General features: G+C 55.6%; 1 protein-coding gene across 29 annotated transcripts in view; it reads right to left on the bottom strand.

Annotated features, from left to right (window-relative positions):
• KIF1A (kinesin family member 1A) overlaps window positions 1-17,901 on the bottom strand; it is a 72,983-nt gene that overhangs the window by 43,028 nt on the left and 12,054 nt on the right. For all 29 annotated transcript variants that reach the window (XM_084892043.1, XM_084892065.1, XM_084892066.1 and 26 more), the window contains exons 2-11: window positions 13,184-13,351; window positions 8,624-8,700; window positions 8,217-8,396; window positions 7,593-7,658; window positions 6,788-6,966; window positions 5,358-5,469; window positions 3,826-3,903; window positions 3,084-3,149; window positions 2,354-2,371; window positions 360-435 (exon numbers count right to left, since the gene is read on the bottom strand). In XM_084892043.1, the coding sequence (XP_084748169.1) occupies window positions 360-435; window positions 2,354-2,371; window positions 3,084-3,149; window positions 3,826-3,903; window positions 5,358-5,469; window positions 6,788-6,966; window positions 7,593-7,658; window positions 8,217-8,396; window positions 8,624-8,700; window positions 13,184-13,289 (958 nt within the window). In that variant the 5' untranslated portion in view covers window positions 13,290-13,351. The remainder of the gene's footprint in view (window positions 1-359; window positions 436-2,353; window positions 2,372-3,083; window positions 3,150-3,825; window positions 3,904-5,357; window positions 5,470-6,787; window positions 6,967-7,592; window positions 7,659-8,216; window positions 8,397-8,623; window positions 8,701-13,183; window positions 13,352-17,901) is intronic.

Here is a 17,901-nt window from a genome sequence, read left to right as displayed (position 1 = left end):
CCAAGGCCCAGAGAGGAGTGAGTACTTGGTCTGGGTGTCACTGGCCTGAACCTGTGGGTGGGTTCTGTGGCCCGTGGACCATCCTGGTTCCCCACCCTTGCTGTCAATATGGCCCTTGCCCCCAGAGCCCCTCCCATGGACACACACAGGTGCCCTTGCAAGGGGCCAGGCCATTTCTCTGGGGCTAAGAAGTATTTGTGGCCCTTCCTTTGGCCACTGTCCCAGGCCCTCTGGAAGGACCCAGGTACACCTCAGTCGTGGGCCAGAAAGGTCCTAGGCCTCCTGGTGGCTGGGCACCCCTCCAGGCAGGAAGACGGGGCAGCGGGCCAGGCTGGGAGTGAGAACCCCAGAGTCCTCACCGAGGTTTTCCCTGAGGAGCCAGGTCAGCACAGAATCTCGGTAGGGAATGAAATCTGTCTTCTTCTTTTTCTTGTTCTGTGCGGGAGGAACATTCAAGGTCAACCCTGAGCTCATGGAGAAGGAGGGGCAAGCACAGGGTGGTCCCCAAAGCCAAGGCTGCCATGGGGGCAGGGCTGGGTCAGCTCTAAGGCTTCTCCACACCTGGACCCAGAGTGCCCGCCAGGCACCTCTGCCAGAGCGAGAATCAGCGACTTGCTGCACTTCCCTCGGGTCCCTCCCTTGTCACCCCCACAGTGTCTGGGTCGCACAGCCGGACCTGAGCCCAGGCGTGCTGATGTCACGGCTGGTGTATCACCCTCCTCGCTGTCAGAAGGGCCCCTCTGAGCCCCCTCCTCAAACACCACAGTGGCTCTGCTGATTGTAATAAAAGGCCCCCTGCAAAGTGTGGCATTCCAGCTTCCGCCAGCCCCACGGCTGACCGCTCCCTTCCACACAGCACTCACCACACAGCACCCTCCATCACGCTTCCCCCTTCCCTTTAGAAGCCAGATTGCAAGCCCTGCTATCATACCTGTCCCCTCCCTCCCGTGAAAGAAGCCCCCTCCACACTGTCTATTCTAGGGGTCTTTGTTCCTCTAGTAAGGCCAATCCACTCAAAATATGGACTCCAGCCCTTATAACGGCTGTGAGAATCACTTCGGTGGACCCGCCATGACTGACGTAGTGACTCCACCAATCACAGTTACTTTCCAGTGTCGGCTCTTTCATGTGCACAGCGGCTTCAGAAGTATTTGTGGCCCTAGCTGGTTTACTCAGTGGTTAGAGCATCGGCCCTTGGACCAAAGGGTCTTGGGTTCAATTCCCAGTCCAGAGCACTTGGTTGCAGGCTCAATCCCTGGTCCCGGTCAGGGCATGTGCAGGAAGCAACCAATTGATGTGTCTCCCTCACATCGATGTTTTTCTCTCTCTCTGTCTCTATTCCCCCATCCCTTCTCCCTACCTTCCACTCTCTAAAAATCAATGGAAAAATTTCCTTGGGAGAGGATTTTTGAAAAGTATTTGTGGAGCCCCCGTAGTAGCCAGTGGACACAGCCCTGGCCCCCATGCTCCCATGGACACGCACAGGTGCCCCTGCAAGGGGTCAGGCCATTTCTCTGGGGCCAACACATTCGTCTTTGCTTTTCAGGATGATCCCCAAGAGGAGCTCCACGACGCTCAGGGACAAAGGGCAAAAGTTGGACACACGCTGTCACAGGGTGTCAGAAGAGCTGGGCCAGCTCTGTGAGCAGGGTCTGAACTCCAAGCCGGCAGTACTTGGGGCTTCCTTTTTCTCCTTTGGAAACTTGGAGGGTGAAAAACTCCATTCCTACTTCCCTTTACTTATGTAATTCCTGGGGCTGAATCTCTGCCACGTTTGTCCTTGTTGCCACAGTACATGTCCTACAATCACTCAGCTACTTCGCCTTTGGTTTTTGCTGCTTCCTCACCAGTGCCCATCCACCCACCAGGCCAGTGCCCCTCCACCCACCAGCGGCCCCTGTTCTGCCATGCTCAGCAACTCCGAGAACCACCCACCACCCTCCCTCTCCTCGGCCTTCCCAGTCTGCACCATCTTACACCTAGAAGGTCAACACAGTTGTCCGTATAGAAAAAAACATGCAGGTTATGACTATTACGATAGCTTTAGTGACTGTTTCACACACTCACAACTATAAACCTACTTTTGCCCGCCCCTATATTTTCACTTTTGTGTTTCTGTCTGTCATCTGCCTCCTGCACTGCTCCGGCCCCAGAAGGCCTGCGTTGCTCTCCTAGCTCAGGGCTAGCTCAGAGATGGGCCAATGTGTTTGCTGGTTAAGTGCACAAATGAAGGGGTGAATTCTACTGCCGCAACCTTCGCAAGGTAGCCTGAGCTAAGGGCACTGTTTGCTTCTAGCCCCTCCCCATCAAGAACTGAAGACACCTCCCCCTGGAACTGAAGCAAGCAGCTCACCTTATTGGGTCCAGAGTCCTGAAAAGGAAAAGACAGAAAGAGCCTGAGGACCTGAAGCGAGGCTGGGGCCTCAGGGTGTGCGAGGAGAGGGGGACAGGCTGGCTCCAGACGGCAAAGGAGCAGGAAAGGCCTGAGCACGTGCCAGGTGTCCATCACTCAACGCCTGGCCATTGCTGGCCACCGTGAGCTGGGTCTGAGAGTCAGACCAAACGATAGTGCAGCCTCTCAGGCTGTTGCCACCCATCAGCCCGTCCCTCCACCAACCATTCCAGAGGTGGGCAGGGTCTCCGGAGATTTGCCCATCCCTGGCTGAAGGCCTGGGTGTCTTAGTGAGTGGGCGATACTGCCTGCCCATGGGGCCCATCAAACCCAGTCCCTCACCTCAAGGGCCTTGGGATCCCTCCTGGAGAATGGCCTGGGTTGGGCTAACTGAGGTCAGAGCTGACACAGCCCTGCCCTCCCAGAAGGACACCAGCCAACAAGCTCACCAAAGCTCATGGTGACCCTCCAAAGGGCCCTGGGAGGAATACAGCTCACCCCAATTTTACATGTGGGGACACTGACGCTTCAGGAAGTGACTCTATCTGTAGCCTAGTGATGCCCCACCCATATCTCTGGGTTTTCCCCAGAACCCTGACTGGCTCCCAGCATCCCCCAAGGAAAGCAGGACAGGGCAGCCCCTCCATGGCCTGTCCCACCAGCCTAGTCCTAGAGGCCCAAGCCAGCTCACCATTTCAGCCAGAGCAGAGATGACCTTGCCCAGTGTAGTCAAGGACTTGTTGATATTGGCTCCCTCCTGTGTGTGGAGAAGATGATCGGGTCATTAGGAAGCTTCGAGAGCCTGGGGCCTGACCCATGTGGGGTGGGCTGAGACCACCGGCCAGGACTGTTGACTCTTTAGGCTTTTAGGGGGTATGGGAGCCTCTGGCAGGAGGCCCATCAGAGGCCCACCTGGCTGGGCAGGGAGTGCAGTTTGCCCAGGGTTCTCCTGGGCTTCCTAGAAATCCTAGGAACACCTCACATGTGCCCCACCTGGAAAAATTTCCGGGGCCCCATCCCATCCATCAAGTACCAGTGGGGACCAAAGGGGGACTGGACAGGAAAACAAACACTCTCTTTCCTGGCACTCAAGACTGCCTGACCGGAAGGCATTCCCTCAGGACAACGGCCGGCCAGCTCACTGCCCCTCCCGCAGCTGCCTCACAGCTGTGTTCTCCCGGTGGGAAAGCGAGGTGCTGTGGGACCCTCCTGCCAGGTCATCTGCCTGCTGACCTTCTCCCATCTCCTCACCTGTGCCCTCCACCCAGGCTCACCCTTGGGGATGGCCCCAATACCTCCCTCCAACCCCAAGAGGAGCTGAGCCCTCGTGCCTGGCCCACCAGGAACAAGCCAGGATGGAAGACACCACCCCGCCTTTGAGTCGGGTAGCAGGGCACCCACTGCTCCCCATGGGCATGGCGGCTGGCCCCTACCTTGAGCCGCGTGCCTTTCGCTCCTGTGGAGTCAGCGCGCTCACTCCCAGCCAAGTCCACCAGGCTGATTTTGCTCACCTGAAAGGCAAATGTGTCAACTGCAGAAGATGCCATGAGGCTGCCAGGGGGCACCCTTCCTCTCTGGGCACTGCCCAAAGGGCCCACCCTCGAGCCACAGCCAAGCCCCACCCTGGGGTCTGAAAGTCTGTAGCCCTGCGTTCCCTCTGCACCTCTGTTCACAGCTCTTCTGACACTGCCTGAGGTTCGAGGCCATCTCACCTCACAGGCTGCAGCCGCCCCCCCAGGCTCACACACCCCTCCCCCTGCCCCCGGAGCACCAGAGTTGAGGCCACACTGTTTTCTGCATACTCAACGCTCTTCACATGTTTGTGCATGGACTCCTCACAGCACCCATGAGGTGGATCCCTCACTATCGCCCATTTCCACAGACAGGAGCTTTGCCTATGCTGGGGTTTAAATCCAGTTCCAGAGCCCCAGCCACTGCTTGAATTCCTCGTGCCCGGTGCAGGGGGCCCCAGTACACTTCCCTGGCCTAGGGCAGGTGGTCACCTGCATTCAGAGAAGGCCAAGGTCCTCTTGAGCATAGCTACTGAGGGCAACTCGCCCAGATGTCAATAGGCACAGACATCAATAGGACCCTGTCGGTACCCTGCAACCAGGCTGACCCAGTCCCTGTCCTCCAGGCCCCACTGGGCTGTCATAAGCCTCCTGGAGGATAGTGCCTGGCTGGGATGATCCCAGCACCACCAGGTCTAAGTGGTGCTAACTTCCCTGACCCTCTGTGGATTATGGGTGCTGCCTGAGAGAGCCGGCCCTCCAGGAAGTGGCTGAGGTTCCCTGGGAGAAGGCCTGGATGTGGGGGTGGGGGAGACGCACAGTCAGAGGAAACGCAGCGCTGTAGGGCACAGCTACTGGTGGGTGTGAACAGACTTGGCACTGGCGCTGCTGCCTCTTTCTGGAGCCCATAGATGTCTGTTGGGATAGAGGCCTCAGAAGAGGATCCATGAAGCATGCCAAGGCATGTGGGAAAGGCATGTGGGAAAGGCATTTAGGGCTGTGGGCAGCGGGGCAGGATGGTGCCCGCTCAGCACAGGCTCTCCTTTGTGCTCGAAGATGCCGGTGCCCACAGACACCTCTGTGACAGGCACTCACTCAAGCTGAGACCTCCTGGCCTTTACTGCTGCCTCCATGGGTCGCCCAAGCTTTCTGGGCCTGTGGGGCTGTGCTGGGATGCAGTTCTGGGGAGATTCCTTCCCAGCCCCCAGTCTCCACCAAAACCACCTGGTAAGAGGCCCCATGGCCCCTCCACCCCAAGTCCCTTCCACACCCAGGTGGCACCAAACGCCCAGATGAGGTGGCCAACCTCTCACCAAGGGGTGGAAGTGCCTGGTTCCCGGGGTGAGGTCGCTGCCCATGCCTCCCAGGCCAGTGTGTGGCTTGGCCTCCTCATCCTGCCTGACTGGCCAGACCCTCCGCCTGCCTGATGGCACCGCCGCCAAGGCCACGCTCACTTTCTCCGTGGTGATGTCGGTCTCCGCATCGTGGCGCTTCTGAGTGAAGATGATGTTGAAGACGGCGTGGGAGCGGCTGCTGGTCTCATTCATGTTCGTGGCTGCCACTGTCCTGAGGGAACAGAAGCCACTTTGTGGTTACCCGCCATCCTGTGGTTGGACATTCGGGTCACCAGTGGTGCCAGTTCGCTGGGCCAGGTCATGGGGTGTCAGCTCCCCTGGCTTCTCAGAGCTGCCCCACTGGTGGCCATGCCTCCTATCAGAGCAATAGGGCCCACACATGCCAGAGGCTAAAGCAAATAGCATTTGGCATCAAAAAAGAGACATATTCAGCAGGGCTGAGTATCAACACAACTGCCCTGTGGTGACTGCAATGGCTCCAGGCTTTTTCCTGACTTGATAACATTTACATTGTATACCAAACTTTACCTGTGATCTGCCTGTATACATTTCTAAAGGGCAAATGTGTATTCAAAGTGAATAAAAAGGAACAGGGCCCAGCTTGGTGTTATCCTTCACTAAAGAGGTTACACCTAGCCCCCCAATACCTTCTAAATTCGTATTTTTTTGTATAGTGTATTTATTGTGTCGTCAGCCTTCCTTCACATCATCCAGAACCCACCCCGAGGGTTGTGGCACACACACCCCTGTCCACCATGTCCATCATGGGACCCTGAGCCCCCAGCTCCAACCTGGTACTTGGGGTGCTGTGACTGGGGGTATTTCTCTGCTCCCGGGTGCTCAGCAGAGCCAAGTATTGCTCACTCTACAAGCTGGGCAGGAGCCCTCATGACCATGATGTGGGAAGGCCCCACAGCCACCGATAGGCAGAGACCTCAGGGAAGTGTCCCCAATAGGCTCCCTATCTGACAGCCCACAGCACGAGGGGCCTCGTCAGAACAGCGCCCCCACAGGACCACAAATGAGGGGTGGTGGTGACCCACACAGGGAACCCTAACCCTCCAGAAATCCCTGGGTGACAGAGGGGGACTGTTGTCATGACAACCAGGCAGTGAAGCTCAGGAAGATGGACTGCTTATGGCGGTCAATGCTTACAGCTGACACTTCCCCATGAGCTCCTGTCCAGAGCTCTATCCACAGGACCCATTTACCCTCAGGGCAGGTGGCCAGACCTCAGTCTCATGGTCACTGGGCCCAGCAGGCCAGCTGCCTGTAGGGGAGACCACCTGAGGCAGCAGCCACAGATGGCGCCAGCACCTCCCCCCGCGGGGTGCACAGCAGCCCCAGGAGGAGCAGCCCACCTGTAGGTAACAGTGTCCCCCTGTGCAGGGAGCTGCGGGCCCACAAGACCCACCCCTCCTCAGGGAAGATGCAGGTGCCCAGGGACCAGCCTTCCCTGCAGAGACCGGAAGCTGCGGGCACAGTGGGGGTTGGAGGGCAGAGAGGGTGGGTGAGTCACCCCCACACACCTGGCCTTGTTCCCTGAGTCCATGAGGTCCTGGATGTCATTGTAGGAGGTGACGGCCAGCTTGGAGAGGTCCTCCACGTACGGCCCCAGCAGCGGGTGCTCCCTCACACGCAGGTTGCCCTTGTTCTTGGGGTTCAGGAGGTCGCGGACACGCTCACAGTAGATCTCCATGTAGCTGACCTACAGGGCAGAGACACTTGTGTGGGGGCCACCATCAGAAGCCCCAAAGATAGGTGTGGGGACAGTTATTAGAAACACTCAAGATGGGAGGAGGGGCTCTTGTCAGGGTCTCCTGAGGAGCGGGGTATTAGGAGATGTGGGGGTCACTACCCAGGAACCCTGAGGAGGGAGTGCAGGGGCCACCTTTAAAGACTCTTGGGGTAGGGAGTGTGGGTACTGCCCACTGGGTAGAGGAGGTGGGCAAAGGAATCCAAGTCCCAGTGTGAGTGTGTGCATTGGGGGTGTCAGCCCAGCCCCGTCTGCCTGGCCCTTCTCACCCACAGCCTTCCTGGGGCTCACTATGGGGCCACAGCCATAGTAAGGCCCAGGCTATGCAGCTCTGAGGCACCTGTCCTTGTGCCCAGCCCAGAGCAGCGGCTCATTGCACACCAGCTGAGTAGAGGACTGCCCCTCGTACCTCTGCGCCCTGCACTTCTGGGTCTTGAGTGCATGTGGTGGCATGGTTGCCGCATGTACAAGCGAGTGACAAGCTAAGGGCACACACTATACACCAAAAAAGCATCGCTATCCATGCCTACAACCTCAGTCCTGCCCAGAGGACCGGATGCTGGTCAGGGGATCCCTACCTCCACGGAGTAGGACATGTTGTCATTGGTCGTGTCATTGATGCGGGAGAACAGGTCCTCACAAAGCTGTAGAAACCCAAGACATGGTCAGAGGATGAAGGCCCTGCCCCCCAAGGTGCTATGGGTTGCCTGTGCCCAGGATCGCCATTGTTCTCCTGGCCCCTCTTACACCCTCACAGTTCATCTTAAAGGCACGGAGAAGGTCTGCAAGGCAAATGAGCTGCAGTCTTCTGCTTAACTCGGTAGTCCCCTCGTTGACATCTGACTTTTTCTCACGTATCATCTGCTCACACTGGCCTGCTCCTCCTGCCGTCCTTGTCTGCATTGGGCGGGGGACCTGCCATGCTACAGACCACCCAGTGTTCTCTGCTGCTCTGACCAGCTCAAGCACTGACCAGCTCAGACCCAGGGGGCTGGGCCAGGGAGGGTCCCAGCAGTATCAGGCATCTGCATCTCAGCTTTCAGTTAACCTGGGCACCTCTCTCTGCCCAGCCCACCCGTCCTCACAGCCCCCAGGGAAGGGTCACTTCCACCAGAGGGTCTCCCAGCTGCCCCTGCTGCCCTGTGTCCCTGCCATCACGGGTCCTGCCACCCCAGCGCCTGTGCCCTCCCTGCCCCACATACCTGCGGGATGATGCCCTGCTGGTCCTTCTCCTGCTTGCCCATCATGGTGTAGGACTTGCCGGCCCCAGTCTGGCCGTAGGCGAAGATGCAGACGTTGTAGCCCTCGAAGGCATGCTGCAGCATCTCCTCGCCAATGTCCTGGTACACCTGCTTCTGCGACGCATAGTTGATGTCCTCGGGCTGCAGGGCAAGAGGGGCCACAGTTGCAGGAGTCGGGGGCACTGAGGGCTCAGCCCACTATGTTCCCCGAGGGCCCACATCAAGCCCGGGAACCTCCAGGGCAGGAAGAAATGTGGTCATCGCCTCATTTGGAAAGGAACATGCGGCTCAGGGAAGCTGAGGGACTGGGTGTGGGCGGTGTCCACACAGCTGTGACCCCCACCCCTGCACCCCCCACCCGGGCTTACCGAGGTGTGCGACCAGTAGGAGTAGTCAAAGCTGAAGCTTTTGGGCGTCTCCTTGGGCTGTTTGGGGTTAACGATGGCTGCAGGGAGGGGGACAGGTATGGTGGTTAGTCCTGTGCTGCGTCTGTACTGTGTGCCCTGGAGTGCTGGCTGCCCCGGCAGGGACACGACTTATTCTTTTCCATCAGTGCCCCTTCAGGTCCTTTCCAGGTGTGTGCTCATGGCTAAGGACTGTCCCCTCACAGGTCCCTTCCCTCCCCCCCCCCCCCCCCATCACCGAGCTGCACCCTGGCCCAGCCGAGGCCTTGCTCTCGAGTCACTGAACATCAGTTCATCAAACTCCGAAAAAAGCCACAAACTCGAGATGAAGCAATCACCCTCCCTGGCGCCTGCCAAGTGTTCCAGGAGACCCCCTCCCCCGAGTCCAAGGCTGTCTGGCCCCAGGTCTGTGAGGCCCAGTCCTCAGGGTTTCCCAGGCTCCGAACCCAGCAGGCAGTGGGTCCTCAGTGGCAGGAGGGACCTTGGCCCCAAATCCAATCAGGCCACCCTGCCTGCTGCCAACTGTCTGAACCCAAAATGTCCATGTTGACAGAGGACCTTTAGACTCCCTGAAGTCCCACCCAGCTGGAGGCAGATCCCTCCCTGGTTTTCATATCCACCAGGACCTTGGACTAGTCCCAGTCAGCAAGGCTCCAGGCACCTCTAAGAGGCCAGTCCCCCACCCCCGTGTTTGGGGGTGGAAGCCATGGTTGCTCACCCATCAACTGGTTCTCCCCAGGGACAACTGGCTGGGGCCCTCGCTTTCCTGGGCTCGGGACAGCCTTCAGGACCCCACACCGCTTGCCCCACCAGATGACTTGCCACCGGCATCAAGAGAAGCAGCCCCCTCAAATTCATATATGTGGAAGTCCTGACCCAGGACCTCACAATAACCTTATTTGGAGGTGGGGCCCTTGCAGATTAACTGGTTAAGATGAGGTCAAACTGGAGTCAGATGGCCCTAATCCAACATGACTGTTTCCTTATAAAAGGGACATTTGGCACAGACATGCACACAGGGAACAGGGATGCAGTGATGCGGCTACACACCAGGTACCGCAAGGACTGCAGTAGCCGCCAGAGCCAGAGAGGCAGGGGGCAGATTCTCCCTCACAGCCTCTGAGGGAACCCACCAGCCCACACTTAAGCTCGCACTACCAGCCTCTAGGCCTGACGTCCAAGCCCCATGTGGTACTTTGCAGGGCAGCCCTGGAAAGCCAAGAGCTCCCATCAGCCTTGCCAGGCTCCTGCAGCTGCCCCAGGCCCGGTTCCTGGGCAGGCCCCTTGGCCATTTGCCCTGGCTGAATGTCCTGCTCACAGCACAGGTGTCAAATGAAGCCCCATCCCCAGGGCTGACCTGGCTTTGGGCTCCAGACCCCAGACTTGAGGACTTCTGGGAGATGACCTAGTGCCCTTGGGAAGCTACAAGAAGGAGAAGGTGACTGACCATCACATCCCTGTCCTCTCAGACAAGAGGGGGTCACATCCATGCTGCCTCCAGGAGCCAGGCCCAAAGGAGAGCAGCTGCCCTGGCTTCAACTCCTGAGACCTAGGGACTCGGCTACTATAATCCCAGTGCAGATAATGCGGGCGCCATAGAAACAACAATCACCGGCCCTCCTGACATGGGCAGCCTGGGCTGCGCCTCCACTGGGTCCCCTGGCAGCAAGTGGCCAGGTCCCCTGGCTTGCCCCACAATGCCTCACCTCCATGACCTCATCTCCTCCCCCCCTGCCTGTGGGTCAAGTTCCCAGGACAGGCCCAAGCCCCGTCCTGCTCTCCCATCTCTGGCTGGCCCCCACACCGGCTCTCTGAGCAGCCTGGCCCCATTCCCAGGCGCTGACCTTGCTCTGATGGTTTCCTGGCACTAGCATGTTTGTATACACCCACATGGACCATGAGCTTCCTGAGGTGGGAGCCCGCACCGGGGCACAGGTGTGCTCAAGGAACTGTGGGTGGGCTGGGGTAGCCAACAGACAGGTCAGAGGGAGGGGTACGAGCTGAGGAGAGCTTGCCGTGGAGACCACTGGGCAGAGCTGTTCTGGCCCTCGGGACCTGCCTCCCGCCCCCCCCCCCCCCCCCGCCGGGTCCCTTGGTATGGCTGATCCCCTGGAGGTCCTGTGGTGTCTGAGAAATGCCCTCTATCATTACAGATTCTGAGGTCAGAGGGGATGTGCCCTCCCCGGGTCACAGGGCACACAGCCAGACTGGAGCCCAGGGTCCACCCCAGACCTGACTCTCTACTGTCACCCCTCAGCCCTCACCAGGGTGATCTGCCAAGGCCGGGCCGTACAGACAGACACCCCCCTCAGCCTGCTGCACGCAGAGAGGAGCAGTTTTGCTGGAGGTTCTCCTTGTGCACGTTTGAGGAGAGAGGAAGGAGAACACCGTCCAGGGCACACTGGGCAGGTGGCTCAGGGACAGCTCACTGAAATGCCCCATGCCCCTCCACCCCTGCCCAGGCTCTGCAGGAGCCAACAGAGGGGCCCAGGGCAAAGACACAAGCTGTGGAGATGCCAGCTTGAGCAGAGAGGCAAGACAAGGAGGAAAGGAGTCAACGGCAGCCACTGTCTCTGCCTGCAGCCCTGCAGTCTTCAGCTGCACCCAGGCAGAGGGGCCGGCACCTCCAGCACAGCGGTGTCAGGTGCTCGGAATCTGTGTGCCTGTCGTTAAACCCTAGGTGGCTTTAAACTGGCTATGGGAAGTGTTCACAGGACAGAAACTGGCAAACATAGGTGCGTGTGAGCTAGAGAAAGAGAGAAAGAGAGAGATGGATGCTGTTTTACCAGAAGGTCAGTGCCCCAGACTCACAGGATTTGGGAGGTAGCCTAGCTGAAGCAGAGACCAAAACCTCAGCGGGGTTCCAGCGAAGCTTTAGCTCAAACCCAGGCACTTGCCTGTCAGCACAGGAGACCCTCCCATCCTTTGATGAGGAAGCCTCCTTTCTGTTTATCTAATTTGTCTCACACGCCCCACACACCTCAGCGAGTCCCCCTGCCCTGTCACTGCACCCTACTTGACCCTGGGGGGGCGGGGGGACGCGCGGGACCCTTGGCATGGGCAGGTCTAGTTCTGTCTCATTGTGCACATGCGTCCATCATCCATCACCCCACCGAACATCAGCCCGAGGGCAGCGAATATCCGGTGCCTGGAGTGCAGCCCGGCACGAGTTCACACTCAGCAAATGTCGGCTGATGACGTGAGGGGCCCATCACCACCTCCTCCTCCCTGTGCAGTCACGTGTGATCACACGACCTCAGAGCCTCCGTTTTCCCACCTGTGCTGTAACGGACAGTCCTCATTCCTATGGGGCTTCCGGGACAGCAATGTGGGTCACCTCTGTGACCTCTGCCAGTGAAGAGCCCATCTTGGCCTCCAGGGTGAAAGCAGCTCACGTCCTCCGAGCTGTACCAGATGGTTCGATCAGGAAGTGCCGAGGGCACGTCGGCCTGGAGCCAGCCACTGACAGCAGGCCCCAGGCTTTTAGCTGCTGTCCCTGTGCCCTTGGCTAAGTTGCTGCCCCGGGCCTTTGGCTGCCCTGCTGCCCAGGGTCCTGCCAGCCTCCCACATCATGTGCCTCCAACCACTCTCTAATGCAGAGGCCTGCAGAGTGTGTCCACCTGCTGGGCCACAGCCATGCTCCCTTCTGTGCTCTTCCATGTCCAGTGCTGCTCTGTTTGCAGCCTAGATTATTCTAGAACAGTGATGGCAAATGAGTTAGGCATTGAGACTGCACAGGTTGACAGAGGCAACTACCAGTGTCCACATGGGCAAAGAGGGCTTCTGCTCAGACTGTGAGCTCTACCCACCTCCGCACCCAAGCAGCAACTCACTACAAATGAGTGTGACAATGGAGCTAAGGGGGTATGGGAGGCATCCTTTCTCCCCCTCCAGCAGCCGGACTGGTGCAATAAGGACCCCTCAGGGCATGTCTGCCTTCCTGACTTTCTTGAATTTGCCTCTCTTCCAACCTCCTACTCACGATGCTGACTCCAGGCCTCCCACTTCTCGGAAGGTTCTGAGATGTTTTACAATTACAAACACAGCAAAAGCATAGAAAAAGGAAAAGCATTTATGAACCTGGGGCCACTGAAGCAAGACAAGGAATCAGTAACCACAGGTGGAATGGTGTCCCCTAAAATTCACGTCCCCCCTGAACCTCAGAATGTGGCCTTATTTGGAAACAGGGTGTTTGCAGATGTGATTAGTGGTGAAGTTGAGGTCACAGTGGAGTAGGGTGGGTGCGAAATTCATTGATTGCTGTCCCCATAAGGAGGCCACATGATGACATGGACACACCAGCCCATCAACACCTGGATTTCGGAGCCTGGCCTTCAGAACTGTGAGAGAATGCAGTTTTCAACTACACAGTTTGTGGTTATCTGTTACTGCAGCCCCAGGAAACCTACACACGTGTGGACAAGGAGCGATCCAGGCCAGATCGGCTGCTACCTCTGGCCAGGAGACAGGACCAGTAGCCTAGCACCAGTGGCAGCCAACTATCCCATCGCAGCCAATACTCACTGGTGGTGCTTCCGGACATCTGGATGATGCACTTGGAGTCACGGCTCATTTCCCGGGAATTGAAGGGGCGGACCCGCACCGCCACCTTCACTGAGGCCCCGGCCATCTCTGCAGCCTTCGTGGGTCACTCCTGGCAGTGGCAAGAGCCTCGGTGAGAGCAGAAGACACCTTGGGAAAAAAGGGAGACATAAACTGGAAACAATAGCTAAAAAGGCAGAACAAGGGCTGCTACCCACAGAAGCACCTGCCCACCTCTGGTTGGCAATTGAACCCATTTCCCACCAAATCCTGAGTGACACCTGCACCGAGTCCCAGGCCACAGGACAGGATTGGAGGGGCAGCTGCAGGGGGAAAACACCATGAATTTTAGAAAAGGAAGTCAATGGGATGCGTGAAGCCTAACAAGAAACAGCCACTTTGCTGTGGGACCCAGAAAGACTCCAGGTTCTCCTGAAGGCCAGTGTCTGGGCGGCACCAAAAACATACATTTATGGAAAGTCACTGGAGGGAGCATTAGACCTGTTGTGGGTTGAATTATGTCCTCCAAACTCACATGTAGGAGCCCTAACCCCCAGGACCTCAGAACGTGGCCTTATTTGGAATTAGGGTCCTTGCAGATATAACTGGTGTCCTCATAATAAGGAACATTTGGACGCAAACACTTGCAGGGAGGATGTCCTGTGAAGACGGAGACAGAGATGGTGATGTGTCCACAAGCCCAGAAAGACCAAAGATTGACAGTAGCCACCAGGATCTGGGAGTCCTGGGACCCATTCTCCCTCCAGCCTCAGGAGGAACCAGTCCTACAGATACCTTGATCTTGGACTTCCAGGCCCCAGACTGTGAGACAATGAATTTTTGCTGTCTAAGATACACCATCGGTGGTACTTTGTTACAGCAGCCCTAGCAGACTAATGAAGGCCCCCAGAACCCCACCCCCATCCTGTGAATACCCAAAACCCTGCCCCCCACCACCACTTCCCCCACCAGGCAGACGCCAGAGGCTCTGTCCATCCTAGGGACGGGGGTCTGAGCAGCAGATGAGGGTGGGTGTGAAGCACATACTAAAAAGAGATGTGAACTGCACCCAAATGTCCAGCAGTGGGACCCCAGCTACTCCTGCTGCTGCTGCACACCCAGTGTGCTGGCTGTCATGGGAGAGGGCAGGGGGCTGAGCTGGGGAAACTGACTGGGACCACACCCTCTAGCAAGAAATGCAGAGACTAGAACAAACAAAAAAGGCACACAGCAGAAAGAGAAAAAATATTTTAAATACCTTATAATTAATATCCTCAGCAAGAAAATTTACCACAGCTATGAATCAGTGATGGTGCTGGGGAGTGAGCTGCGGCAGTGCGGCCTGCTCTGTGACACTCCCAGTGAGTGTGAAGTGACCTTCACATCCACTTGAAGGTCACCTTCACTCCCACTGAGGAAGCAACTCCCCTTAAGGACACAGGCCTGTGGTGGGCTCTGCACCAGGTCTGTGCAGTTCGAGAGGACAGTACCTGGGCGCCAAAGCCCACAGGTTAGAGGTGAATGGACAAAGCAGTGCCCGTCTCAAGACTCAGACCAGACAGGAGGGGAAGTGGGACCAGGTCTTCCCTGTGGGAGTGTCCCAGGCCATGGAGATGGGACTCAGGGGATTAGCAAGTTCTGGGCTTGGTGAGGGGGTCCCACATGACACCCCATCCTTCCCCCTGCAGAGGCATGTCCCCAGGGCACCCACTGCCTGGCCTACAGGTAGGACAGTGCCCGACTGAGGCACCCAGAGAGAACCCTGGGCTGAGGGGCAGGCTGAGGTGGGCAGGCGCTCCTATGGGTAGCAGCCCTTGTCCTGCACCAGGTGTCACCAGGTGGCTCCAGTAGGTCTTGAATTCCAGCGAGGGAAGGATGAGCTTCATCCATTACAGTAGACTGTGGTCAAGTCCCCATGTGCCCAGATCAGGGCAGAGCTAGAGAAGGGGCACCTGGGAGGCTCTGGGGAGGTGAGGGGACAGGAGGCACGGCATCGTTGTCACTTGTGGGCAATAGCACAGTCACAGACATGAGGGATGTCCCATGATGCTGAGACCAGTGCAGAGCTTCAACCCCCACCTGGTGGGAAGGCGATTCATGGGACTCACAAAGGTAAGGAAATCCTTTCACCAAAGCTGCCACTGCTGAAGACCAGGCCATACACTGCCCGAGCTCCCCGCTGCCCAGGCTGAGCCCAACAGGGAATCTTCTGCCTCACCCTCCCTTCCTGTCATCAGAACCCTCAGGAGAATCTGCCCCAAAGACCCCTTCCAGCGGTGTCCCAGCCTCCTCTCTGTGGGGACAGGGTGGGGACCTCTGGCCAAGGATCAAGAGCAACTAGAGAAGCTGAATAAAAATTTTAAATCTGTTTTGAGGATTCAATGAGCTACTGAAGCCATGCAGAGTAGCAGGCCAAGATTCCGGAGACAGAGGGCTGCCAGGGCAGGAGATGACTTGACATTCCCAGCACTTTCCCCGGGAGCGTATTTGCATTCCGGTCACCAGGCGAGAGGCTGGGAATCTGCAGTCTTCCCAGGCAGAGAGCCCTTGCTGAGCGATGGAGGGAGCTGCAGGGCCTTTGGTCGAGAGAAACAAACTTGAGAGGCCAAGATCCCAGGAGGAAGCAGTAGAGAATGGAGCCAAACAACTGTCCAGTCCTCCCCTTAAGACACGTGCCAAGCTCAGAAGGTATGAGTAGAAATTTAAATACTCAAGCAGAAAACCTCTGAAAATCAAAGAGTTGTCTCCCATGGTCTCGGGTGCTAAGAAGAAAAGATCAGAGCTCAGGATCCAGCGGAGGAGGGGCCCTGGTGATCACACCAGGCCAGATTTGAAAGCCCTGGGAGGCACAGAATCTAAAAGCAGGGCGGAACCATAGGTAAGAGAAGCCATATCCAAACTGCAGAGGTGCCCTGACTCAGCCGTCTCTGACTGATTTAGAGACAACCCTCAACTCTGTTATCCTGGAAGAGAAAAGGAATACCACCTGGAAACTTTGCAGTGTTTTAATAGGTAATGTCTGACCTTACAGTAAAAATTACAAGACATGAAAAGTGACAGGACTATATGATTCAAAACAAACTGGGAGCGGGGCGGGGGGGGGGGGGGGGGGGTAGCAAAGAAAAACACAAAGAGAAAAAAGAAACATACCTACACATGACCCAGACCCAGGAGCTATCTGAGGACTTTAAAATAACCATGACTTGCCGAAACCGGTTTGGCTCAGAGGTAGAGCATCGGTCTGCGGACTGAAAGGTCCCAGGGTCAATTCTGGTCAAGGGTATGTACATTGGTTGCGGGCACACCCCTGGAGGTGTGCAAGAGGCAGCTGGTCGATGTTTCTCTCTCATCGACGTTTCTAGCTCTCTATCTCTCTCCCTTCCTCTCTGTAAAAAAATCAATAAAATATATTAAAAAAATAATAACCATGACTTATATGTTCAAAATGAGAGGGAAAAAATGATGAAGAAAATACATGGGAAAATAGAGAATTTATTAGCAAGAGGATTTGAAAATATATTTTTTTTAGAAAGAATCAAATGGAAATTCTAAAAACTGAAAACACAATAACTTAAATTAAGAACTCAAGAGATGTCCTGTCTGGTTGGATGGGTGGTGTCCCATGCAATTAAAGGTTGCTGGTTCAATTCCAGGTCATAGCACATGTCCGGGTTGCAGGCTCGATCCCTAGTAGGGGGGTATACAGGAGGCAGCCCATGGATGTTCTGCTCTCATATCGATATTTTTCTCTCTCCATCTCCCTTCCCTTCTCTCTCCCGATCTCTCTAAATATCAATTTAAAAAAAACACCTTTAAAAAAAATATATATATATAAATTTTTTACAAAAAAAGAACTCAAGAGATTAGACGAGAAAGACTGGGTTTATGAACTGTATGACAGGTCATTAGAAAGTTAAAGAACACAGAAAAAAGAATGAAAAATATAGAAATGAGAGAGAAATCTGGGACACAGTAAAATGGTCCAATATGCACATAACTGGATCATAAAAAGAGATGAGATTGAATCGGAGAAAGCAATACTTAGAAAGATAATGGCCATTTATTGTCTAAAACTGCTGAAGCTTCTCAATCCATCTTCGAGAAGCTGTGCAAACACAAAGGAAGATAAATACAAAGAAAACTACACCAAGCCAGAGCATAACAAGACTGCTGATACCAAAGATGAAGAGAAATATCTTAAAAGCAGACAGAGAAAAAAAGAACATACAACCTGTAACGCAGGGGTGGGAACCTTTTTTTCTACCAAGGGCCGTTTGGATACTTATAACATCATTTGTAGGCCTACAAAACTATCAACTTAAAAATTAGCCTACTACATTTGGTCAAATGCCTTGGCAGGACCAGACAATATGATTTCGTGGGCCTTTTACCGAACAAAGAAACAAAGTCAGATTGACAATCAACTCAACAGAAATGAAGGAAGCCAAAGACGAGGTTCTAAGGTCTCAACCTTATCGAGAAAGTAGAAAAGTAATACTTTCTATTAGATTGTCAAGGATAACTGTTTCAATTGCTAGATTAATTATTTTAAAAAACTAAAACAAAAAATAATGTATAACTAACAAGTTATTAGCAAGATAAATAAATTTCAAATATTTTTATTAACCCAATAGAAGGCAATTAAGGAGGAAAACAGAGCAAAGGAAAGTTAGCTCAAATGAAAACTGACATTTAAAACT

Source organism: Pipistrellus hanaki (genome assembly GCF_964339955.1).
Source record: "Pipistrellus hanaki genome assembly, chromosome: 8".
Classification (NCBI taxonomy): Eukaryota; Metazoa; Chordata; class Mammalia; order Chiroptera; family Vespertilionidae; genus Pipistrellus; species Pipistrellus hanaki.
The sequence above is the reverse complement of the archived record's forward strand: the minus strand, read 5'-3'. Positions and strand labels throughout refer to the sequence as shown.